This window comes from Thermobia domestica, chromosome 13 (assembly GCF_964235325.1).
Source record: "Thermobia domestica chromosome 13, izTheDome1.hap1.1, whole genome shotgun sequence".
In the NCBI taxonomy this organism is placed as follows: domain Eukaryota; kingdom Metazoa; phylum Arthropoda; class Insecta; order Zygentoma; family Lepismatidae; genus Thermobia; species Thermobia domestica.
The window spans coordinates 162,427,139-162,453,916 of record NC_137466.1 but is presented as its reverse complement, the minus strand read 5'-3'; the positions used below and the strand labels follow the sequence as shown (position 1 = coordinate 162,453,916).

At 37.3% G+C, this 26,778-nt stretch overlaps 1 protein-coding gene and 1 long non-coding RNA gene across 28 annotated transcripts in view; one reads left to right on the top strand and one right to left on the bottom strand.

Moving 5' to 3' along the window:
* LOC145668699 (uncharacterized) overlaps positions 1-26,778 on the top strand; it is an 867,338-nt gene that overhangs the window by 328,637 nt on the left and 511,923 nt on the right. The gene's annotated exons all lie outside the window — the stretch shown is intronic.
* trol (terribly reduced optic lobes) overlaps positions 1-26,778 on the bottom strand; it is a 1,284,884-nt gene that overhangs the window by 761,203 nt on the left and 496,903 nt on the right. For all 26 annotated transcript variants that reach the window (XM_081736787.1, XM_081736791.1, XM_081736768.1 and 23 more), the window contains exon 2: positions 17,381-17,855. In XM_081736787.1, the coding sequence (XP_081592913.1) occupies positions 17,381-17,855 (475 nt within the window). The remainder of the gene's footprint in view (positions 1-17,380; positions 17,856-26,778) is intronic.

Sequence of the window (26,778 nt, the reverse complement as noted above, 5' to 3'; positions counted from 1 at the left end):
GTCGCTGTGTGGGAACCATAGTCCCCACTTCCACGAAAAGGTTAACCTCATGGGGAGAAAAAGGGCAAATAGGCCTGTGTGCCCTTTTAAATAGTCATCACTTCAACTATAGGCAAAAATTAAAGGTACAGCTATACAGAACTGCAACATATACACATAAGAATAGGCATAACCAATGACCAAGAGGGTCTCAGAATTATAAGGAGAATGCAACGAATGACTAAAGGTGACTTATAATTACAAACAGAATGACCTAAAAGTGACTCAGAAATGAAAGTAAGCAATAGTCTCTATCAATATAATAAACTAAAGTTACACACATAACTAAAGCAAGGGCCAGGTAGCTCAGTGGTAGAGCGTCCTTGCTTCGATCCCACTCCGCACTAAGTAAGTTTTGTGATGGCCAAACACAATGTGTGTGAGTTTTCTAGAGGTTCTCCCCTTTTCTCCATTTTCCTTCATTCAATCTTACTCATCTCATCTTCACCGTCCCTCTTGGCCTCCATTCATAATCATGGGAATTAAACTAAAAAAAAAAAAAAAAAACTAAAATTGTGAACCGCCATGCTCTTCCATATATTAGGGTTGCCATATGTCCATATTTTCTACGGACTGTTTGTATTTTTGGGTCCGTGTCCGTATCGTACAAAGCATGCAATACGAATAATAAAATAGGTTATGTTTTTAAAATGTATCTCAATTTTCAATTCCAGTAGGGTTCTTTTGGTCAGATTTAATATACATAATTTAATTCCATGATTTATTACATTTATGTTAATGAAAAAATGAAACATGTTAGTTTCCAATTGTGTTTTAAGTATTACAGTAAAAAATTGTGTGATAACGTAAAAAGGTGATTTTTAGGTAAGAAACTTCAAAATATTTATTCTGTGTTTGGGTACCGTATCTTTGATAGGTCGTCATTTTAAGGCTTGTCCGTATTTTGGATCAAACAAATATGGCAACCCTACCATATATACATATCTCCGTCCACCATAATGTGTTAAATTTTTATTGATATCACTTCTTTCTTTCTTTTTTTTTTTTTCTACTGACAAAGCTGAAAAACAAAACTGCAAGTCCTAATATTTCAGCAGAAGACAGAACATTTATGTCACAGCAATCTCTACCATATTTCAATCTCAGAAAGTTTTCTAACGAGTCATAATAACCTGCCACGTATCAATACTTATACCATCTTCAAACAGGATCTAATTCTACCACCCCACCCATTCTTTTTTTTTTTTTTTTTTTTAACATACGTAACACATTTCACTTCGATGGATCTACGCATAACGTACGCACGTGTCAATATTATTTAATGCGCAGTGACATACACAAATCATAGCATTCGTCACGTACAAGTCTTCATGTTAATGAGATATAAGGAGGTCACAGCTAAAAAACATCACGTCTCGGATTAAAACGAAGAAACATACATGGAAACGAAAATAAAATCAAAACGTTTTTAAGCAGATGAGTTTGATTATTCACTATTGAAGTTTAAGCTTTAATCGCTGTAAGTTTGATTCTAATACATAAAAGAAACCAGGGGCGAATCCAGGACCGACTTCTGGGGCGGGGAAGGCTATGGGTTGTCATACTGCTAGTTTTAAGGGCTCCAAACTTTGAGATGGGTTTTATTTATATATATAAAATAAGAAAGATTCCTCTTCTGGGGGGAACGATCGCCCCGATCCCCCCCCCCTGGATCCGCCCCTGAAAGAAACAGCACTAAATGTTTGAACAACATAAAATGTGGTAAAGAAATCACGAAAAATATGCCCAGTTGCCAGCACAAAAACATACACCTTCTATGCCTGTTTTAGTATCATTAACTTCTTCATAAGTTAGAAATTTTGAAGAATGATATGAAATTTTTAACGTCCCACGTATATGCCCTTTAGGCTAAAGGCAGCGAACGAAAAATAAAAGCAAAATATTATAAAAAATATTTGGTAGAATGAGAATCTGAGAGGAAACGGGAGAACTCCGAGAAAACCCACGGACACGATGTTGTTCACCACAAACACACATGGTCTTGGATCGAACCTGGAATCCCTTGATCCAATGGTGAGCCCTCTACCACTGAGCCATTGTAAGTAAGGTAAAAGATAAAGAGTGTCCCCTATTCAGTTAGTTGGTTAATTGATTTAATTAGAGTTTAGCGTCCGTTTCATCAGTGAGGCTATATCAAACGAGGACTTAGAGCTTAGGATCCGAACCACATGAGTTCCCAGGGAAATCGAAGCCAGGTTTCCTGTACCAAAGACGTGTACGCTAACAATATAGCCACAATAGAACTTTCCCCGTTCAGGACAGGCCATGATAGAAGGGCTAACTAAAGGTAAGGCTTAATACTTTCTAGACTCCGGCACATTTATATAGAGCGTGATATGTGGTCAGTACCACGCTCGTAGCAAAAAGGAGCTGCTTTCCTCATGCTCAGGTCCCATTCTGTACAAACATAGTACAGCTGTGAGATATTTCGACACATCCATCGATCAATCGTTAGTCTCAAATGTCAAAATGTCAATATCAGAAAATATTACTGATAGATATATCGATATTTTTCAATACTTTCGATATTCCGATACCAAATATTTCAATATTTTGATAATCGAAGTTTTGAATTTTTTATATCTTTCGATATGTTGTTGATACTCATTTTTTCAAAATTCAATATTTTTTTTACAAATTTTTAATACTTTAATATTCGATAAATCGATTGATTTACGATTTTTTATTCATATCCATGTTCGATTTCGAAATCCGTGTATCACCCAACAGTGGCTTACACACAATTTCATCAAGAGGAGGTGCAAGCTGCCAAGTTCATATTTCAGGATTTTTGTAGGGATGTTAACCCGAAGCCCCCTATGCATATGCCACTGTCCCTTAGCTCCACTAGCTGGGTAAACAAGTTGGAACAAGGATAGAAGAAGAAAATAATTTCTGTTAGCACCACGGATCAAATCTGGCCATTCAGTTAATAAGTAGACGCTTTTACCAACTACACAACTTCAACTCTGTAATCTGTGAACTATATATATATTCATACAGGGGCGGATCCAGGATATGACCAAGGGACAGGCTAAACCATAGTTTGCTGCTTTATCCAGTGTAAAGCAGGATTGAAGCCCCTTTTATCCAATGTATACCTTAGCGTCAAGGGGGGACTATAGCCCCTAAAGCCCTCCTTGGATCCGCGCCTGTACATTATATATATCATTACTGAGTACAGTTTTGATTCATAATCAGTCCTGAAGTGTTTCTGTTTTTCATTTGTATTGCTACTTTATTCTTCGATTTTTTGCATAGTTTGTATGACCCATAGGGATGCTCTCCAATTTTCGCAACAACTTCAAAGTATGCATGAAATTTACTTTTTGCGCTCGCCACTTGCAGTTTTTATTTTGGAGATTCCTTCTTACTGGACATTTGTGGCGTTTCGCCAGCAGACTTCCTGAGCCAAAGCAGTTCAATCCCTCTTTTGCTATATTTCTCCCAGGACGAGCCGACAAACTTTACCAGCTCGAAGGTCAAAGGTTTAAGTTTATTCCAGATAACTTAGAATAGTGTCTGATTTGCCGATAAGTAATCTTCATTGTTTCAAACGCAGGTATGCATCGTAATTCAGCATCAATGACACATTTCTTTGTGTGCAATATGCTTTGATCAGAATGTCACCTGTATGGCTTGAAAACGAGTAATATCTACAGAAAACGCGAACAACCGATTCAGAAAACGACATTCTGTAACTATATGCTACAGGGGTATATCGACTCACACGGACTGCTTAAACTACTGGGAACACATTCACTTCAGCTGTATTATCATTGAAGTCAAGCAATTTAAGTCAAAGATGTAATGATTTTTCCCCTTTTTTACATTCTATAAAGAAAATTCAAGTAGTACCGGTATTTGTGCAAGAGTCTTGGTCTTGGTCTTGGTCTGAGTCTTGGTTTTGCATGGAAGACTCTTGCAAAAACTGCAAGATCAAGACTCTTGCGCTCATCACTACATCAAATTTTCATGATACATCCATCATTTGCCTGTTAAGAGGCCTCATTCCGGCGAAATTAAAATACCGCTAATTTTACAGTAGTTATGTGATATCTTCAAATAGATAAAAGATAATCGAAATGTGGAACAACAACGCCCTAGACAATGTCATTTTACATGAGATACCGTTATCACGACTCACTTATCTGCTTTCGATTTCGAGCCATTTTGAAAATCGGCATTTATTTTCGCGTTTCTAAATGGCTGAAAAATGAAAGCCACTAGGTGACTTGTGATAACGGTACCTCGCACAAAATAATATTTTCTAGGGCGCTCTTGTTCCATATTTCAATTATCTTTTATCTATTTGAAGATACAAGATAATTACTGTAAAATTAGCGGTATTTTAATTTCGCCGGGATGAGGCCTCTTAAACAAGTGTAGTTTTAGTGAGAAAGTGTACAAATGTGTGTTGAGTTAGGATGTTTTGAGAAGGTCCGGACCTGGTGGACCCACCATGAGTACGCCCCTGTGAATAACATAAGCATTTTGTTTCTAAATACGGAAGTTAGCATCGCCTTAGTCAAACTCTTAGTACAACGCTAATCACAAGTAAAAATGTCCGCTAACGTCTGTGGACTTCATTTCTTAGCAGTCTTTCGAATTCCTCTCGTTTCTACCTGAGAGCACCTGAATAATGTTTTCTCCTACTTTTTTTATTATTAATATTATTAATGTTGTCCTTCCTCATTAAATATTCATTCTTTGGTAGCATTTTATCATAGCAAAAGGACAAAAAAAAAAAAAAAAAAGTTCCATCGCAGTTTCAAGGAAGAAAAATTACATTAGGTCTGAGAAAACGTAACCTTATTTTTTCCTTGTTTCACGTTTTTTTAAAGTGTGTTTGTTGAAAAAATAAAGTAGTAGGAAAAAAATGTTATAACTTCATTATACAGAAGATGCGAATACCATTTCTCAAACACAGGAAGTTCATTCATTTTTTTTACGTTTTTTTTTCTTCGTAGTCTTTTTTTTCAGTGAGCTGTCGTTTTTATACATATAATCTCTCTTTTATTTTTTTTCAATGAACTAAAAAGAAATAATTTTACACCAAAATTGGAATAAGTAATTAGACAATCAATCATTTTTGGGATATATTTTCCTTATTCTTTTTCTTGAACGGCGATTTTTTTTTTTCTGTTACTGAAACATTTAAACTTTCATTGGAATTTTAACGGATCACGGTTTATCAACATTGCACATTATTGTCATTTTAATGCAGCTGCCAACAGAAGTTTCTATGCACTTTCATAAATATATTTGAGTAGCAGAATGGCCGTTCTTCGCACGGGAAGAATGCATGTTATTTGGACATAAAGGGCACAAAAACTGTCATCAATCAACTTAGGGGTCTTAAAAACTATGAATTGGACACTTACATAGGTCATTTTTAATTACTTTTACATGTCACTATCCCCCCTTAGGAGTACTAATGTAGGCTGAATTTGGATTTAAACTGCATCGAAATTGTCAATGTTCATCTCAGCGATCCCGAAAACACTAAATTGGATACTAAATCGGTCAATTTTGATATTTTTATATATATTCCCCTCCCCTAAGTAGCACCGTCAAAGTGAAATCATAAAAAAAAAAAAAAAAAAAAACATTGGCCCGAACGTCATCTATATTGAAAATTTGATCGAGATGGGACACGCGATTCAAAAGTCACAATATATAGTAACTTTGATTTTCATATACTGTACATAAACAGATTAGTCACTTTCAAAAAAAAAAAAAAAAAAAAGTTTCAGCAGTTTTCTTTAACAACAGTTTGAGGTATCAAAATTGATTTAAACGGCATTATGAGCTTTACGTCTACTGAAAACCATCTATGTGATTCGAAATAAAAATCATTCGAAAAAAAGACAAATTTTTAATTCAATTTAACTTTGTTCCTCATTATTCGAAAGTCGTCTCTACACTAAGGTACTTGTGACGTGCATTGCCCCGTCCGTATCACATGCGTTTTTATTTTTATTTGAGGTAACTTTATTACCTTTAATAGTAATTTTATGATTTTCTATATAAATTTCATATAAGTAACTCTATGGTCTATGGAACCCGGAGGTTTAATGCGGCATTCACAAAAGCTATCCTAAACTATATATAACACTCATGAACTGACATAAATTAAAGGAGTACTTCCGGTTGACGTGGAAAGTTAAAATTTGGCATGATTTTATCTTTTCGGTACTAACCTACTGGAAAATTGTCAAAAGTCAATATTTTTAAATTTTAAGGAGTCTAAAGAGGGTATGAAGAAATTCCTTTTGTTATTCAAATGGTCCTTCTTTAGGACCTATAATCTTATGTTTTAGGTACAGTACTTGGAATTGTAATAAAAACTTGAAATTCGGTATTCTTGTACGTTTTCGTTAGCGTTAATTAAGTAAATCGCCAAAAATAAAAATTTCCAACTTTAGAATGGTTTTATGGGGAACTGAAAAATCTTCCCCATGTTATTTACATGGGATATCTTTCACACCTCAAAATTATTGGGCACTTCCTGTAGGACTACACTGATTAAATTTAGCATGGTTGTAGCTTTCCAGGCCTAACCTTGGGGGCGCGGTGGCTCAGTGGTTGAGCGTTCACCTCTGGTGCTTGGGGTCCCGGGTTCGATCCCAGCCTCCGCCAAGTGAACTTTGTGGTGGGCAAACACCGTGCTCGTGGGTTTTCTCGGGGTTCTCCCGTTTCCTCCCACTTTCTTCATTTCACTCATCTCTCATCATCACCGTCTCCTTTAGCATAACCGTGGGACGTAAAACTTAAAGATTTCATTTCATTTTTTCCAGGCCTAACCTACAGGAAAATTGCCAAAAGAGAATACTTTTAATTTTTTAGGGGTCTAAAGGGGGAATGAAGAAATTCCCCACGATATTTAAATGAATCTCATACCTTAGGGACTTGTGATTGGAATAAAAACTTGAAATTCGGTATGCTGGTACGTCTTTGTTAGCGTTACATAAGTAAATCATCAAAAACAAAAAATTCCAAGTAGAGTGGTTTTATGGGCAATTGAAAAATATTTCGCATATTATTTATATGGGTTATCTTCTACACCAAAAAATGTTTAGGCACTTCCGACAGGATTAGAATGATGAAATTTGGCATGATTGTAACCTTCCATTAATAACCCATAGGAAAATTGTCAAAAGTGACTATTTTTAGTTTTTAAGGAGCCTAAAGGGGGGATGAAGAAATTGCCATGTTATTTAAATGGGCGTTTTCGTGGGATACCAAATCTTATGTTTTAGATAGTTGAAATAGGAAAAGAAATGTAAAATTCCGTAGAATTGTCGGGTAATAGGTACGAGGCCGTAGGCTGAGCAAATGTCGGGGTCTGGGGGCTAAAGTCTAGTATACACATATAGTGTGTGGGCGGGTGTGTATGTAGGGCTAGGTGTGTTGAAAAACAAAAATCCCCTACAAAAATCCCTGTTATAAAAATCCCCTACCAATAGCCGAGTAAGGCTAAAAGAGAAATGGGTTCTAAGCAGTAAACATTCATACTTCAAATTCCCTTACTTTTCCATGACTTTTTACAAGAAACCTGAATTCTGTGACCTCTAAAGAAAAGATGGAATGAATACGAGAAATAGGAAAGTTTTCAAGTCAATGAAAACCCTGATTGAGATACCTAAGTCAAACTTCCCTAAACTTTAGTTACCTGAATGGAATTTAATGTCCCTTCTCAGCCCCGATGCATATGAGACGGGATCTACTTTTAAAGCGAGGTCCGGACAGCTATTCAGGTTGTATGCGATACAAGTATCCTCGCCGGTAATCGAACTCAAGCCCATACGCAAAGAAAATGAGCGCACTTTACTATGGCTAAGACTGAAGTATAAAATGTGTACAGGTTAACTATGAATGTGATAGCTTTCAGGTAAACAGTACATGTCTCAGAGCAGGTCTGCACCCAGTATCAAACTTTAAGAAAGGCAATATAACATTTATGGGGTACTACAACATCCCTTTCGCACCATTATATCCTTTGATATGATTTATATCCAGTGGCGTATTCAGAAATTCTTCAAGGGAATGGGTCAATCTCACACAGTTTGGGGACATGTTTGAGTTTTGTGTGCATATATACCTTAATAAAGTGAATGTTTATTCTTCCCTAATATGTTGCTCAAGAGGGAGGTTAAAGCCCTGAAACCCATTCTGCATATGCCACTGTTTACATCGTGTTTACCAGTGTAAAAGAATGTATAATTAGGCTAAACTGCTCGATTATACGTTGTTGTTTTTCTAATTTTAATTTTGTACACATATTTCTATTCCATCTTTTAAATTTCAGTTTACCATATACAGTGTGTCCATAAAGTTGCGCAACACAAAGTTTGATTGCGTATATCTTTTGATTTAAGAATGATAAAGACCTGAGACTTAAAACAAATGTAAGCATGTTCTATGTAGATATTTTCGAGATCATGACAAATGCTGGAACTTGTAAAGTTTTTGTATAGCAACGAAAGAAATTACCGTAAGTGTAAAATAAAAAATGTGCAGGATGAAGACAATCAATATTCATTTGCAGAAAACTGATTTCCTGCGGATAAATTCGTATGTATATGTACAGTATGCATCAACATTTATCCATTGGTGTGAAAACGTGACAAGGTTGATGCCGTGTTGACATATAAAAAGGCTATTTACTGCAAGTCCGTAAAATGGGTGGGTTTTGACAGAAACGCGGTCCCTGGCAACACTGTTGTCGTAACATTACTCCAATAAGTGTGTTTTAGGTTAATTAATAATAACCAATGAGAATTTGCACATAATTGATAAAACGAATTTTTATTCAAAAATTTGCGATACCAGTTTCCTGCAACTAAATTTTGATTTTCTTCATTTTGTACATTTTTTTTTTAAATTCTACACTTAACGGTAATTTCTTTCGTTACAACACGAAAACGTTATAAGATCCAGCATTGCTTATGATCTCGAAAATATCTACATAGAACATGCTTACATTTGTTTCAAGTCTCAGGTCTTTATCATTCTTAGATCAAAAGAAAAATGAAATGAAATCTTTAAGTTTTTACGTCCCACGAATATGCCGGTTAGGCTAAGGGAGACGGTGACTATGAGAAATGAATGAAATGGTGGAATAAAGAAAGTGGGAGGAAACGGGAGAACCCCGAGAAAACCCACGAGCACGGTGTTTGTCCACCACAAAGTCCACACGGCGCGAGTTGGGATTGAACCAGGGACCCTAAGCTCTACCACTGAGCCACCGCGCCCTCCCCCCTTAGATCAAAAGATATACGCATTCAAACTTTGGGTTGTGCAACTTTACCGACACACTGTACCTTCTACCTCTGTTTTACTACCTTAGTGACTTCATCTAACTACATTAGAGAACGTGAGTTAGAAATTGACTTTAGAAAGAATACCAATGGCGGATCGAGAAGGTAAAAACTAAGGGGGGGGGGCAGCCACAACTCATACTATGATTTGATAGGTATGTTATAAGTTTACTATAAACTTGCAAAAATATATAAATAATAGCTTTAATTATTTTTGTCACTCAAAAATATGGGGGAGCCTACCCCTTCCCCCGGGCTAGATGCGCCGCTGAAGAATGCTCAGACAGACAATAGAAGCAATTTCCTCGTCTTTGCTTATAGGCTGTCTCAGGACTCAGTAAATATGATTCGAACGTATTCTGACCCCAATACCACGTTCTACGAAAATCAACGGATTCATTTTATATTTTGGCAAAAGGAAATAAACGAAATTATGAAATTCAAAAAAACTTGAGTTTATGAATGAAAGCAAACTAAATGGAAGAATGAAAGGAAGATACAACTTCAACCGAGTACGAGTACATTCCGATAGAAGACACTATTGTGCAGAGCGGAAGAGCGCCCTGCAACGTCGAGTCATCTAGTGTCGGATCGCTGAACTACATCGAGAATTTCTTTAAAAAATTTGCATCTCCCATAAAAAATACTACTACTATAGATTCACTTTAATATGAAACTTATTTCTTGTTGATGATTATAAAAGTGAGTTAAATCTCAGAGCCTTGTTTCACAAAATTTAAAAGTTCTGCGTTTTCATTTACATGTTGTAAAATATTGTGCAGCAAAACATTAAAATTATGTTATGGGACGTTTAGTTCCATTACTCATCTACAGGTAACTGTAAAAATCATATCTCCAGGTTCTTATTATTTTTAATTTCCACTACACAAAGGGAATAACTGTTTGCAGAAAACAATTTTGAATAATTAGATCATAGTAAATGCAATTAGTAAATACCAGTATGGCCACTAGCATACACATAACTTCGCCAAGGGAAGTTGAAACTCCTAAGTCAATGGTGTCTTCTTACCTTTATAATGTCTTGGTTGAAAAAGGGAGTAAAACTTGGTAAAATCGGCAACTTTTATTTGTGTACACAAAAATTGGGTTTCACACCATTTCATCGTAATGTATTGTATACTTTTTACAATAACTAAGAAGTTTTCCCTTACCTTCGTCCTTAAATAACAACACAAACTGAGAGGTTTGGCTTTCATTATTTGGATCCTGATATATCATCTAAGTCCATTGATACTTACAGTTACGCATCCCACATCCTCATATTACACTGATTTGTAGATTGTTTTCCACATACTAGATACGTATATGCTCTATAGGGATGCACACGAGACGAGTCCAGACATGGCTCTTCCAATAGGGAAATAAACATTTTCGAGTCGAGACATCACTTTTACAGCACATTTTCGAGACGAGACAGCCATAAATCTTGTCTCGTGCGCATCCCTAATGCTCTACTTATATGAGAAAACACGGGACCAGTGTTTCTTTCAGAAACAATGTTCCGGGGGCACACTTGGTATTCCGGAGGGGTACTGCCGCCCCCCAAAAAAACAGGTCTCGAAGAAACACTTCACGGGACATCATAATCTAGTGGTTAGAGCGTTGGATTCATGTCCGCGTGATCCCGGGTTTGATTCCCGGCTGGCGCTTCCCAATTCTCGGCATCCACCCAGAGTCGTGAGGCAAACTGGGGGTCACGTAAATAAATAAAAAAAAAAATAAGCTAGATGGACGCTAAGTCTAGAAAGTTCCTGATACAACCTGTTAGAGACAGGTCGACACAGCGCGCTGACTACGTGTTAGTCCCTAGGCTTGACGTAGTTCAGCCAATCGCTAACAGATGGGGTTCAAGCAGCTCAGGTCCACAAGGATTGATACAATATTTAAACCATATTTATTATTGGACATTTAGTGTATCAATTTAAACGTTGCTAAACGATCTTCATTTGTTTTCGTACAATTACTTTATCAATTTAACAGTGTTTATACTACGAATCATGTAACATTAAAAGATTGTTTGAGATCTAACACTTGGGTGAAGTAGTGGTGTCCACGTGACTCGTAAAATTTTCTCGACTGGTCTCATTAAGGAGCCAAAAGTGACGTGTTTCTCGTCTCATCTAGAATTTAAAAATGTACTTCTCATCTTGACTGACGTCTCGTTTTCGGGACGAAACTAGAAATTTCTCGTCCTAGGCAACACTAGATGCAAGCAGCAAAAATAAATAAATAAATAAATAAATTCGAATATAAATAAATAAAGTTTTAGCTCTTTGAAAACAGCTGAAAATGAAAACGCGAAAATATTACTTCTGCACTCGCACGGAACTTACTTTTACCAGTAACAGGTTTCCCTTAAAAGGACCAATAACTCTATTAAACATTCTCACTGGCAGGAGGCAACGCTAACCCAGTAACAATAGTGATGCATCATGCTTTAGTACGTCGGGTGCACCGTACGTCTTTCTAATCACTCGCACATTTCACCCGTGCAACTACACAATACCGGTTAACGTATGCGCCTTTGGCGTGGGAGGCCCGGGTTCGATTCCCGGCGGGAGCTCATGTGGTTCGGATTCCACGTTAATCAGTAGGTCCACGTCTCATATAGCCTCGCTGCTGAACGGGCCGTTAAACTCAAAATCAACTCAACTACAGAATACTGGGTCGCAGGCCGGTAGCCAGCCCAAAAATGTAGAAGGGGGGAGGGCGATCCAACCATATTATAGTTCATCACAATATTATGGTTCATTTGCAAGCCTACCGTGAAAATTTTAAGGGGGGCAGCAAAAATTTAGCCCCCCTTCCTAGACCCCCTGGATACGGGCCTGCCGGGCCGCAGATATGAGTTTTGATATACAATCTCCTTTTTCCTATAAACTAAAGTATAATTTATGTGTTACAGTATTACAAATGTTCAACCTGCACTATCCGGGAGATGAAAGAATTGGCGTTCTTGCCTTTAAAATTGTTCCGTTTTTAACGCACTAAGACAGGAAGTGCAAACCATAAGAACTATAGGGAATTGCAGGTGACCTTTTAGAGCCATCTTAGGAGTTGAAGTTTTTTAAAATTACTTTCTTAGCAAACAACATTTTCTAGGCTTACAGCATTTAAACTCACAAGGAAAGGACATGAGCCTGTCAACGAGACTTCCTAATCAAACCTAGTCCATTCGATAAACATAACAAAGATATGTTTATGCACAAAAAATTAGGTGCCATGGACAACGGAGTAAGTCCCTGGGACCCATTGACCCTGTAAGTATAAAGAAAATCGTAGACTCGCAGTGAAATAGCTATTGCATCAACACTGTTCATTGGAAAGTCATGGTTTATAGTTCATTCTCATCAGCATGAAACAAGCTTTCCAGAGGTGCTATGTATTGGGGCTGATAACGTACTTGAACAGGGAAAACTGGAAGAATGTCGGGAAAATTCCCTCCAGAAATCCCTTCCATCAACTTTAAACCCCTCTGGAATGGCCTCGGGTAAAACCACACAATCCAAATGTATCTCAAAAAATACTATAGAGTATAAGAAATGTTTGTACCAAGTTTTGTATTGATAGAAAGAATAGGTATGAGAAGAAATCGTGTATTGTTATACAAGCTTTTCCCTCATATCTATTCCGTCTATCAGTACAAAACTTGATATACACATTTTTATCTTCTATACTATCATTTGAGATGCAGTTGAATTCCGGGGCTACTCCAGAGGGGTCCAAAGTTGGTGAGAGGTATTTCTGGAGGGAATTTTCTACCAGTTTTCCCTGTTCAAGTACTCTCGGGGCCCCAATACATAGCACCTCTGCAAAGCTTGCTTTATGCTGATGAAAATGAACTATAATCCATGACTTTCCAATGAATAGTGTTGATGTAATAGCTATTTCACTGCGAATCTACGATTTTCTTTATACTTGGGTCAATGGGCCCCAGGGACTTACTCCGTTGTCCATGGCACCTATTTTTTGTGCATGAGCATATCTTTGTTATGTTTATCGAATGGACTAGGTTTGATTAGGAAGTCCCGTTGATAGGTTCATGTCTTTTTCTTGTTACATTTCTTTGTGGAAATGCCTTCTGTACTCTTTTCGTTGTTCTTGTTGTTGTTGGCGCATGCCCACGAATCCTACTTGGCACAGGTAGATTTGGAGAAAGCCAACAGAAATACTAATTGTTCTAAAATCAAAATTCTTTTACTAATTTTCTCCTAATGCCTTCTAAACTATTATTTCTTGGCGCCCCTCCATCAACTGTGTGTAAATTTATGATATGACTGAGAAGTTATGTGCTATTTGAATGATATTTGTTATAAACGGTATACTGCAAATCTATATGCCATAAACGATATATTTGCACACTTAAATGCTTAAAAAAAAGTACGAAAAACACGCGCCAATCTCACTGAGGAAAAAAAAATGTATGTGTCGTACCGTAAAATAGGGGAACATTAGCAAGTTTTGTGAGGTTTTTTCAAGATTTTTCAGAAACTATTGACGATTCTTTTTTTTTTTAAACAAAAAAGGTCAACATGACATTTAACCTTTATTTTACGGCTGTCAGTACACTGCCAAAATAGTAAATCCGTTCTTTCCCGCGTGGCACTGTACTGACACAGGCGAAATGTTTACTTTGACCCGCGAGCACACATATTTTTTTTTTTTAACTGATGTGCCTTATTGTATGAAGAGATAGTCCATAGTGAAAGGAACCAAAAACGTTGGTTCTCAACCGGTGTGCTCGCGGGTCAAAGTAGACCTTTCGCCTGTGTCAGTACAGTGCCACGCGGGAAAGAACGGATTTACTATTCTGGCAGTGTACTGACAAGCCGTAAAATAAAGGTTAAACCTTCCTCTTGTAATATCTGTAACTCTTTTTCAAAATTCGAATTTGTACCTGCATAAAAAAATATTTTCGTTGGTTCCAATTTTATCTCGTATACGGGTAACTTTGGCAAGTCGTTTATAAGGCTTGTTTTTTTTTTAGAAAATTTGTACTGAATAGAGGCTACATTGGCACCTAAAAACATTTTAAAAAATATTTTCCTATATGTTTAGTTTATTAAAACTACTAATTGTACAATCTATGTATAGGAAAATACACATCCCTAGATTACGAAAATTTAGTGAAGAAAATTACAAAAATAGTGTTGAATTACTATAACAGAATTTGAAATGCTCAATTAGGGATACCGGTATTGTTCATTGGACATTCATAATAAAGGGTCTGTAGCAGTGGCACCCGAAGAAAATGTTCTTGGAGGGGGCATCTCCATGGTTGATATATTATGTCTGGTATTTCTAGTATTTAATATACGTGGTTTGTTATATACCCTACTAGCAGCGTTCACCCCGCTTCGCTGCGGTCACCCCGGAACGCAATAAACTTTGTTACTTAGATAATTTTTACTTTTTCGCTTTCAAGTGATATGATAAAAACCATAGTAGATTCCAGTAAATGTTAACATTATATCGCCTGTCATTTATGTTAACCCGCCGAGTGACACGGTCATGTGGGTTGCATATAAATACGTTTATTTTTACCTATGATGAACTAACAAAGGATTTGTACGTTATGGACACTTGAATGGTCAATTATCTCAAGACACTGGTAATTAAAAATTAAAGTGATATGATAAAAACCATCTAGGGTCCAAATCCTAATAACCCCCCAAAAATGAAAGAAATTGGTTCAGCCGTATTAGCGTGATGAGGGAACAAAGGATTTGTGCGTTCTCTTTTATATATATAGATTACGTGTACATTTTCGTGAGCCAGGAAAGGCCCGGGCGCCAATTGTCTGTAGTGATCTCATTACAATTGCCACACATCCAATTCAAACAATTCACACAATGAACCAAATCCGGGCCTGAATAAGTACTTCAGAGATATGAACATGAACATTGGCCTTTATTTGAGGAGCTGTTCGCAACCGCTTCAATATACTATGTTTGTCTAATTTTGGGTCAATGTTAAAGTAATTGTTGAAAACCAGGTTAAAGAAAAAAGAAGCTAAAAGTAAGAGGACATTTTGCTGTAAAACAGCGTTGCCAAATTTACCTTGCTCTATGCCAATGTTAGCCCCGGGTGCTAGTGTTCCCCAGTTTACGGTACGTAAAAACATAGGTTACATGCGTAAATGCTGTAGTTTTTGGACTTGACATAAACGTATAACTGAAAAAGTATATTTTACACGTACTTTCTGTATAAGTGTTCCGAATAAATGTACTTTCCGTACAAACGAAAGAACTGTATATAGGTGGTCAGGATCTCTCATACAGATAGACGTATGTAATATATGGCTGAGGTATGTATCATACTTATACGTATGTAATATACGGAAGACTGTTAGATGTTAGACACCCTGAAGTGGCATGGTGTAACACCTAACGGGAAAAAGGTAATACATATGTAGTATATAGATAACGTGTGTTCCTTATATTTCCATAGTAAACATAAGGATTCCGTATATTTGTACAATATACCGGTGTCCGGAGAACGGATTTTTCTCAGTGCTGTGCTAGGTGGCATGGGTGCCCGAAGGAAAGCAGGGTCCGTCCCCTATCTCACGAAAATATATACGTAATATAGCAAACCACGTATATTAAATACCAGAAATACCAGATGTAACATAGCAACCATGGAAATGGACCCTCCTAGAAAATTTTCTTCTGGTGCCCCTGCGAGGTGGTCAATACAAGCTAAGCTACCTTTCCATGCACTCCTGTTCTCGGGCAATCTCTTTGTGTTTAGATAAAAGTTTTAGGCTTTAATATCGTCCATTAATTATACTGTCTTTTTCTACCTTTGTTTTCTTTCTTTTTCTTTCTTTTTCTTTTTTTTTTTTTAGAAAAAATATAGTCTAATGCTGCTTTTTTCTCTTCTAGTATACCCTACTGACAATTATCCCCCGTTCGACCGTTCGACCAACGTAATTTTCTCCATTCCTCTCTCAACCCATATTTCAAAAACACTATAGTTTTTTTTTTCTTCTTCTTCTGCGTAACGTCCACATTTCAGTCTCGTAGATCTTAATGGTCAAAAAATTGTGCATTCTTCGTAACTACTGACCTAAAAACCCCATAATAAACTTTTCTTCCTCCTTAAGACTTCAAACAGTGTTCCCGTTTTCTCCCACATTTACATTTCACCAATTCTTTCGTAATAACTCATTTTCATTAACCATCCGTTTCCTTTAGCCTAAGCGTGGGACGATAAGTTAGAAAGTTCATTTCTTACTCATCTTAAGACTTATTTAGCTCTTCATATTTTTGCTTTTATTGGTGTTACCAACGAGACGAGACGAAGCAGAATTTTCGTGACGATATATGAGACGAGACAGAGCTATCCCAATAGAAAGAGATACTTTTCGAGACGAGAGAGCTCCAAATCTCATCTCAAGGGCAATACTAGTTTTTCCCGGTATTTCCCTTTCACATTTTATATCTTCACAAATACTATTTAAATACAAAAGGGAAGCGTGTTTGTCGCACTACTCAAAACATTCTTAACATGAGCAAAGCTGGAGCATTTTATTGTCTGGCTTTACTATCAGTGGTACCAATGAATCAACATATAAAAGGCAGTTATTAGTACTAAAGGAGTGGCTCCGAGTCGTGTAGTCAATAACGTTCTCACCTTTGGTGAGAGCGGACCCGGTTTCGATTTCTGGTGAAGACATTCGATCGAGAATGTGTCACAGCTTATTCTGGCGAGTCATTTTGAGTGAGGTTTTTCCTGGGTTTTCTTCTTTAACACTAACAAATTCCAAGATGGTACCTAATTTATAGATCACAAGCCGTTTTACCACTTCCCTGGATAGTATGTTCGTCGAGGGATGACATCCTTGATACGTTGAGCCTTAAGACCGTAGATGATACGTAGTACTGTCCATAAACATGTATAAATAAACAAATTTTTAAAAAAAAGTACCAAAGGGGTTTCCCCACAGTATAATTGGAAAAGCATTTATTTACCTGGTTGTTCGCCTGTTGGCTCCGATGGAGTGGTCGGAACTCCTGATCCTTCAAGATCATCGTCACCAGAAGGCTCGTAGTCATTGTCCAAGAAATCGCCACCAGCATCGTCACCATCATCGTATGTGTCTGCTCGAGGTTCTTCTCTACTGTTCCGCTTCTCCCGTGATTCTGTTTTCAGTTCTTGTACCACGGGACTGGGGGTGGTTTCTTCATCAGCCTTATCATCATCACCACCTCCAAACCAGCTCCCCCAACCCCACTGGCGCTTGGGCCTTGGTTGTCCCAATAATTCAGTCTGTAATGAGGACGGTGACTCCTCTTCTTCAATTGGACTGGCTACAGGCAATACATCAGACTCTGTGGACCGGTTCCTTTTTACCGGGGACGTTGATGAGGACGATGATGACGATAAAAGATCATTGCCGAAGTGTGAACTGACACTGTCGTCATCGAACACGAGGTCACTGTCATCCTGCAACGACAACGAAATTAAAAGATCGTCAGTTTTTTTTTAACCTTTTAAATGCTTTGTTACATACATAATGATAGTAATAAAAGACATCCTAAATATAAAATTAATATTTTTTTCACAAGGGTTTCACTGCAAATGTTTTAACTAATTTGGTACTAATAAGCAAGTATCAATGTCACATGTACATCGTATGAAGGAGTTTGGTTTGTATGTTGTCATATAGTAGCAGTAGTAAATTTCTATCCTTCTAATCGAGAGATTAGAATGGAGATGGAATATACTATTGGAACAACACTTCACCGATTTCAGAAAACGGCTTTTTGTTATTGTAAATTTCTGCTTATGCAAGTATAGGCAGAGCTGAATTATACTCCGGAATTGTTTTTCTCCCAATAAGCAAGTTTTATTACAAAATCCTCTTTTCTGTAAACAGTATACTACAAAAACCACTATGATGTAAAATGCTCTAATACTTGAGTAAAATACGGTATCCCAAGGTCCAAGCAACATAGGAAAGACTCTCCACAGAGCTACGAGCAAGCTACGTGGAGTAGATTTAGGATCCCCAACGCTCCACGCAAGCAGAGAGGGGGTTAAGAGTCATAGAGCCCCGAAGCAAACAAGGCGACTGAGGTTAGGAATTCCAAAAGAGCTCCGAGCAAGCTAAGTGGGTAGGAAAGAAGGTCTAGAGCTCCGAGCAAGCTAAGGACTTTGAGTTAGGTTGTTCTCAAAGCTCCAGGCAAGCTGAGAGTGCAGGTGACCAGCCAAAGACTGATAATAATCGTAGTGACCCTCCTGTGATAAGACCAAGAACTATAGTAGTAGAAGTATTCATGAAAAAGGATATATGGGAAAAGGTCACTGAAGATAATATTGGAAAACAAATTTTCATCAAACAGTGTGATGTAATTTTTATCTAATCCCCGTATCAAACCGCAGGAAATAAATAAATTAAATAAATAAAAATAAATAAATAAATATAATTAGAATAAATATAAATAAATATAAATAGAATTAAAGTCGCTATATTTGCGAACGTACTCGATCAAATTTTCAACATAGGTGAGGTTTGGGCCTGCGATGAGTTTTATCGTTTCACTTTGACAGTGCAACTTAGGGGAAGGGAAGAGGAAGATATATAAAAATAATCGAAAACGACCAATATTAGTGTTGAATCCATAGTTTTCGGGACGGCTGACATGAACAGTGATGCTTCCGATACTGTTTAAATCCAAATTCAGCTCCGCCACTGGGAGGAGGGAGGAGATATATATATAAAAATGATCGAAAATGACCCGATATCAGAGAGTGCTTTAGTAACAGTAAAAAGTGACTGACTAACGGAACATATTACCAATTTTTCTTACTTTAACCCAGCGAAGCGGATAATTGGCGCTAGTATTTATAATAAATAAAAAGAGTTTAAAACAAACTTTATTGCACGAAAATCATTAAAAACAAAGTTCCCTACAGGTAGTCACAAAATTAATATTTATTAGAAGATATCGAGAAAATAATTTTGAAAAATCTTCATTTATTTTATGTTCTTATGTAATAACGCGGTTATAAAGAACATGGTCTACTATTTACGTGTGCTCGAAAATGCGACTTAAGTTTGAATCCAGAGTAGTTGGTGCGTACACATAAGATCATACAATAGCAACCCTCATACCTCGTTCCCACCACACTGTCTTGCCTTCAAGAAAACTAGATCGGACGTGGTATTTTAAAAAATTGTGGAAAACACTCTTTACATTTGTAAGGATTGAACATTTGATACACTATAATACAGTGTGTTTCAAAACAACACCGACAACGTTTGAGAGATGGTTCCTCACACCAAGATACGACCAACCTGGGTGCACAAATGCTTCCTTTCGGAAATATAGGCTGTGAAAACATGAAAAAAAAAGGAATTTTAAAGCCCCAAGGCTCCAAAACTATGAGACCTACCGTAGTCGAATCAAGACTTCACTTAGGAACTAATATGTGCCCTATCCAAAAATCCTTGTTTCAGAATACTAAAATACTCACGCAACAGTTATTATAGAGGGAGTTTGGCTACGGGCATAAAATTTGAAGTAATCACCAACTACCTCTATAAAAATTGTTGCGGAAGTACCGCAGGATTCTGAAACATGGATATTTGAAACATGCATAATAGTTTCTAAGTGCAGTCTTGACCCGACTACGGTAGGTCCCGCAGTTTTGGAGTTATGGATCTTTAAAGTTCATTTTTTCATGTTTTCGCTAGCCTATAATTCCGAAAGGAAGCATTTGTACACCAAGGTTGGTCTATACTTTTTGTCTTATCTTGGTGTCAGAAATCACCTTTCAAACGTTGTCTGTGTTGTTTTGAAATACCCTGTATATTATTAAGAGAAGTGAATGTGTACATGCCGAATAAGTTTAACTTTTAAACAAATCAACGAACAGATTCAGTATATATATATATCTTCCGTGAGATTCATGACAGAAACCAAAGAGTGATGACGTAATGCGTACTTTGCCAATTTCCTCTGATGTCCAAATTGAAATTTTCTCAGGCATAAAGTGAAAGATCATTGAACCATCCCCGCCAACTCTTTCTTTCTTAAAGGAAAAAAAGAGAAAAAGAGAAAAAAATGATAGTTGTCTTAAATGGTTTGTAAAAGTATATCATTTTCTGTTCTCTTTTGTGATCACCCATTGACATGCTAACGAGTCTTAAAGGAAGACGGTGCTTGCCGTTAATTGATAGGTGTGCGACCACGGGAATCACGGAATAGACTATGATAATAATCGTAATGATTTCATCAATTTACATCCAATGATGGTAAAATATATCTTGTGAAGCGAAAAGGGAGGAAGATCGTGAATCTCTAGTTATCTGTCGATTATGCTTACGACCCTTTAACCCTCTAATTTTTAATTTTTTTTCTTAGCTGATCGCTAAAGGGGGGGGGGAGCTGAACACATTTGCAAATCAAATGCAATTATTTGGTACGGTGTGATTGTCCCTTTCTTTGGTCCTATTGAACCACATGAGTGGATATTAAGTTTGCGTCAAAAGTTTCGAATATTCAGTTTGCGTTAATAAAAACGTTATGCAGCCACATTAAAAAAAAATCACCATGCCTTGTTCTTGGAAGAGTGTCCACTCGTACTTAAAGTATCCACTCGCGAATCCGATATCTCAAGTTTGAGCACAATAATTGGGTGCGAGCCATGTTGAGAATTCTGAGTTCGAATCCTTAGTGAGTGCAAGACCACTGAACGTCACTGAGAATAATGATCCCAATATCGAGCAAATGCAAACCTACAATAATTCCGAATCCGTCTCATTCAGATTAGTGACCACAAGCCTCAATAAGGATAGGATAGGAAGACTGGGTTCGCGCGAACCAAATTGAGCTAAGAGGTAAACAGGAGTTCAGTCCTTCCCCTGCAATTTTCAATATAACACCCCCCTCAGTCTGCTAAAATTTTTAGTTGTTTATGATATGTATGTATAAATGGACGGGTTAAGTTACATTTTCTTTTCCTTTTTTTTTTCCTCCGAGATATCAACGCAAAAGGTACTGTAACAAATATTGGAATAAACCAACTGTTTCTATTATCCCTAGAATTTCCACTGCTATCCATTCCCTGTTGAACGAAGCTCTGAATTACGTTTTCAGATCTGGTACCTGAAATTCGTTTGAAAAATTACTTACACCATTGTAACTTTAACCCGCCCAAATGTATGATGTATTCAAATGCATTATGTACTCGCCTCTCCCCATATCTTAGTGTTTTAGCTACGAGTCTAAGTGAGCCCCGATTGCAAACCAAAAATCTTTGTCCTTACCTTTATTTACGTATTTTGAATCTTTAGCTTATGTAAAGTGTAAAAAGATATTTTCAAAAAATACAGGAATTCTTTATTTATAGTATCACCAATAGATAAATGAGATGAACGACAGATGTTCAACAGTGATATGCGGGCTTCAAATATTAGATGAAATGTATATGCTCAACATGGTGGCCAGCTCGCTCTATGCATACCGCAAGGTGGAGGGCTTTTCCAGTCCTCATATCCTCATTCTAAGAGCATCAGCTGGATGCGCGCTGATATATGTGTAGGTTATGCGCTGCTTCAGTTCATCGACTTATCTGCAAGGATATTTCCAGACTGTATTTTATTTTTTTTTAATTTTTAATTTTTGCACATTCTTTTGATTTAATTGCTAACTGATAGATTTTTTTAAGTCACACTAAGGACTGTGCTACATAGCACCACTAATTGATTGGCTAGTATTTCGTCCTCTGTCAATATCGAGGCTGAACAGGACAAGACTATACTATGAAAAGTGATATCTGAATTACTATAGTCCATTCGATGCTCTGCCACCGGAAATCGAACCCGAGACCTCGTGTACCAAAGGTTCCCCGTGCTAACCACTAAAACACGGAAGGAAGCTTTTACACACGGCCAGTTATACGTTGCGCTCTCTAGAATCCACCGCCTGCTACATCCGCTCCGCTTCCGTAAGTGGAACGAGGAGGCAGTGCTAGAATCATATTAAAAATAATAACTGAAAATAATAATCTAAAAAGATTCACAAATGATTTTTCTTCAAAACTTAACGTCCAATGTCTTATAGCCCTATAGGCTAAAGAAGATGAATGATCATTGAAAGTAAATGACTATGAAAGAATTGGTGAGAATATGGGAGGAAACGGTAGAACCCCGGAAAACTCATGGACACAAGCTATCGCAATAAAGACTAAGGGGAAACGAAGGAAAGTTTCAAAGAGGCCTTTTGCGATTTTTTTTTGTATTTTTAAGATTTTAATTGTGTTTTTTTAAAGTATTGAGTTATTTCAGTTTGTAACTTTTTAAAAATCTATATCAGTAAATAAATACTTGGTTACTATTCGTTATTCAAATACCTTTCTTTTCAGACTAAATTCGACTGTCCACTTTGGGCAACAATCAAGCTCAATTAGACTTTTTAAAGATTTTTTTAAACTTTAAAATCAGATGTTCATAGTTGAATCCACTCTCTAAGTTTCTTCATTTCCTGCCCGAAGGGACAGCGGTGGCTCAGTGGTAAAGTGTTCACCTCTGGTGCATGGGGGTCCCTGGTTCGATTCCAGCTCGCGTCAAGTTAATTTTGTGATGGACAAAGACAGTGTGTGAGTTTTCTCGGGGTTCCCTCTTTCTTCCCATCTTGTTCATTGCACCATTTCATTCATTTCTCGTCAACACCTTCTTCTTTAGCCTACCTGGCATAATCGTGTGACGTAAAACTGTAAGATATCATTTTTTTTTCATTTCATTTCCTGCCCGAACTTAAGAATTTATCCTGAGTGGTTAGCTAACCCAAAGAACAGCTAATCAAAGTGGGTTACAGCACCACACAGGCTAAATTCCGACAAAAACAAAATATGGAATTTTACTACAGTATCAGAATTGTTCGAATTTTCGAATATCCCTCGGAGCACTCGTACACTGGCGGAATATAGAGCCTTGTGCACTGACGACTAAAAAGAGCTCAATGACTCAGTGGTAGAGTACTCCTCTCTAGTTCGATCTATAACCATGCGAGTTTGTGATGAACAGCATCGTGTCCGGTGGGTTTTCTGGAGATTTTCATGTTTCCTCCCACATTGTCATTCCACCATTTATTTTGATTATCATTCACTTTCTTTAGTTAAAAGTCCATAACTGTGGGACATAGAAATAGAAAACTCATTTCATTTCAATCCTGGCAGCTAAATCAGGCTAACGAATGCCTGAAATTAGCCACTTTTAGCACCGCAAGCAGACTTTTCAACAAAGAAAAAACAGAAAAAATTCAATTTTTCTTCTATGCACAATTGTAACCTCTTTTGGTTTCGTTTCTATTTATTTTTTTTATTTTTTATAACAAAGAATGTCATAAATTAATAGACACTAGAGGCCTTATGCAGAGTCGTTCTGACGCATGATCAGTGCCATACTAAAGAGATCGACTAACATATGTTTTCTGCAGTACTCAGGCGTTTAGTGTGATGCTAATCATATGTCAAAACGACTTTGCATAAGGGTTAGATGTTAGCAGGGTATAATGCATAAGGATATTTGTATTCAAAGAGCTAAAAGGCGTAATTGATGTCAACTTACTGAAAATTTCTTTCAAACTGCTTCGTCTGGATATGAGTTTAGTATCCCTTTCAGCAGCAAGGCTATATGAGACATGAACTTAGAGCTTACCAAGGGATCTGAACCACATGAGCTTCCACCGGGAATGTATTGTGTGTTTTCCGCATCAGAGGCGCGTATGCTAATCATATACCTACATGGGAGCTCATCTTTTAAACTATGTAACGTAACATGTTTATTTAATGTTCCTATTTTCATATGTTCTTGAAAGGAGACATGGTCATGGTTATCATGCAAGCTTTTTGATGTCTAGTACTAGATTGAATACTCTTTTGTTTTGCTCCGTTTGGAGTTTAAGTTCCTTTTCAACATCAACATTACATGAGATATGGACTTACGTATTTACCTGAGAACAATATGTACTATCATTCGAGATCCAGCTTGGAACTTAATACTTAAGGACGGAACAATAAGTATTTATCCGATGGAATACTTCTGTTCTCGAACATAGCATCTTGTTTTCAATCATTGGACTGTGCATACGGTGGTCATAGGAGATTTGATGAGCACAAGATGTTAACACTCTGATTGATTTGTACTTAACGTCTTTTGTCAACAGCGCGAATATACAGGACAATACCTACAGTATTAAATTAGATATGACCACTGTAATAGGGGCGGATCCAAGGGAGACCAATCGGGGCAATCACCCCTCCCCCTAAAAGAGGAAACTTTCTTATTTTATATATACGGTAAATAAAACCCATCCCAGAGATTGGAGCTCTTAAAAGTAGCTGTAAGTAGCAGAAATAGCAGATTACAACCCACCGTCCCCCCCCCCCCAGAAGTCCATCCTGGATCCGCCCCTGTACTGTAATGCATTCAAAGCTATCCCACCGGGAATCCAATCTGGGACTTTATGTACCAACCATACCCGTAAGTTTGAAATTACCTTCATTCACCTAATTCATTTTTAAAGAGCTCGGTGACTCAGTGATAGAGTACTTCTCTTGACGCATAGGGTCCCTGATTAGATCCCCGGCCAAGTAAGATTATGGTCGACAACATCGTGTCCGTGGGTTTTCTCAGGGTATTTCTGTTTTCTCCCACTTTCTCATTTCACCAATTCTTTAATCATCATTCACTAGCGTTAATCATCGTCTCCCTTAGCCTAAAGGACATAAGGGAGACGATGATTAACGCAAGTGAATGATGATTGAAGTATTAATGATGATTAGCCCAGTGATTAGTATTGATGATGATTGCAGTGAATGATGATTAGTCTAAAGGGCATAATCGTGGGACGTTAAACTGAAAGATTTCATTTCATTTTTAAGAAGTATGGGTTAACCAAAACTTCTTTATACTTCTATATTTTCCCAATCTGTCCGCATATGAGTGTTCGCCTGGAAGGTAACAATTTTAATCAATTTTGGCCAAGATTGTGATAGTCACGAGTCAAGATCTGAGTTCGTTGATGGAGGTGATTCATCCAGCAGAAACAATTAGTCAAGATCTGAGTTCGTTGATGGAGGTGATTTATCCAGCAGAAACAGTTAGTCAAGATCTGAGTTCGTTGATGGAGGTGATTCATCCAGCAGAAACAATTAGTCAAGATCTGTGTTCGTTGATGGAGGTGATTCATCCAGCAGAAACAGTTAGTCAAGATCTGAGTTCGTTGATGGAGGTGATTCATCCAGCAGAAACAGTTAGTCAAGATCTGAGTTCGTTGATGGAGGTGATTTATCCAGCAGAAACAGTTAGTCAAGATATGAGTTCGTTGATGGAGGTGATTCATCCAGCAGAAACAGTTAGTCAAGATGTGAGTTCGTTGATGGAGGTGATTCAACCAGCAGAAACAGTTAGTCAAGATCTGAGTTCGTTGATGGAGGTGATTCATCCAGCAGAAACAGTTAGTCAAGATCTGAGTTCGTTGATGGAGGTGATTCATCCAGCAGAAACAGTTAGTCAAGATCTGAGTTCGTTGATGGAGGTGATTCATCCAGCAGAAACAGTTAGTCAAGATCTGAGTTCGTTGATGGAGGTGATTCATCCAGCAGAAACAGTTAGTCAAGATCTGAGTTCGTTGATGGAGGTGATTCATCCAGCAGAAACAGTAAAAGATCAACCATTTCCCATCGCAAGATTCATCACTATAGAGCAAAAACAGCAATAGATACCAAGAAGCGATTGTCTGAAATCAGTTACGCGTCCCAAGAATACATTTCATATCCATCATTAATTATATACTAAAACCGGAAGTAAAAGAAATCCACTACAACTTCCGGTTTGGATATTGATTCACATGGAGCGAAAAGGATACGAGAGAGTGAGAAACGGTTTTATAGGATTATCTTCTCTTTCTTAACCCTCTACTTAAACCGGAAGTCAACCATTTCCGGTTCTAAAGTTCATCTCTGTAAAGTAAAAATGTTAATAACGGTTTTGAGCAATCAACTAAGTGTCCCAAGAATGTATTCCATCTTCACTCGAATCTCTCTACTAAAACCGGAAACTGTAGAAATCTATTACCACTTCCGATTTCAATATTGAGAAAATATCAACGCTATACAAACCAAACTCCTTGACGAGGTGTTCATGTAATATTGTTGCTTATTCATTTTTTGATTTAATCCATTAGTCACAGGAGTGAGGTTAAAATACTAAAACAACATCGGAACGTGGGTAGATCAGCACTATTTGGGACCCCAGGAACACAATATGATCAAGTTTGAACCCAAAAATCCGGAGTCCCTTTTATCTATCCATCCAGTACAATACCTAATAAACAAAACACAGAATTATGTAGTATAT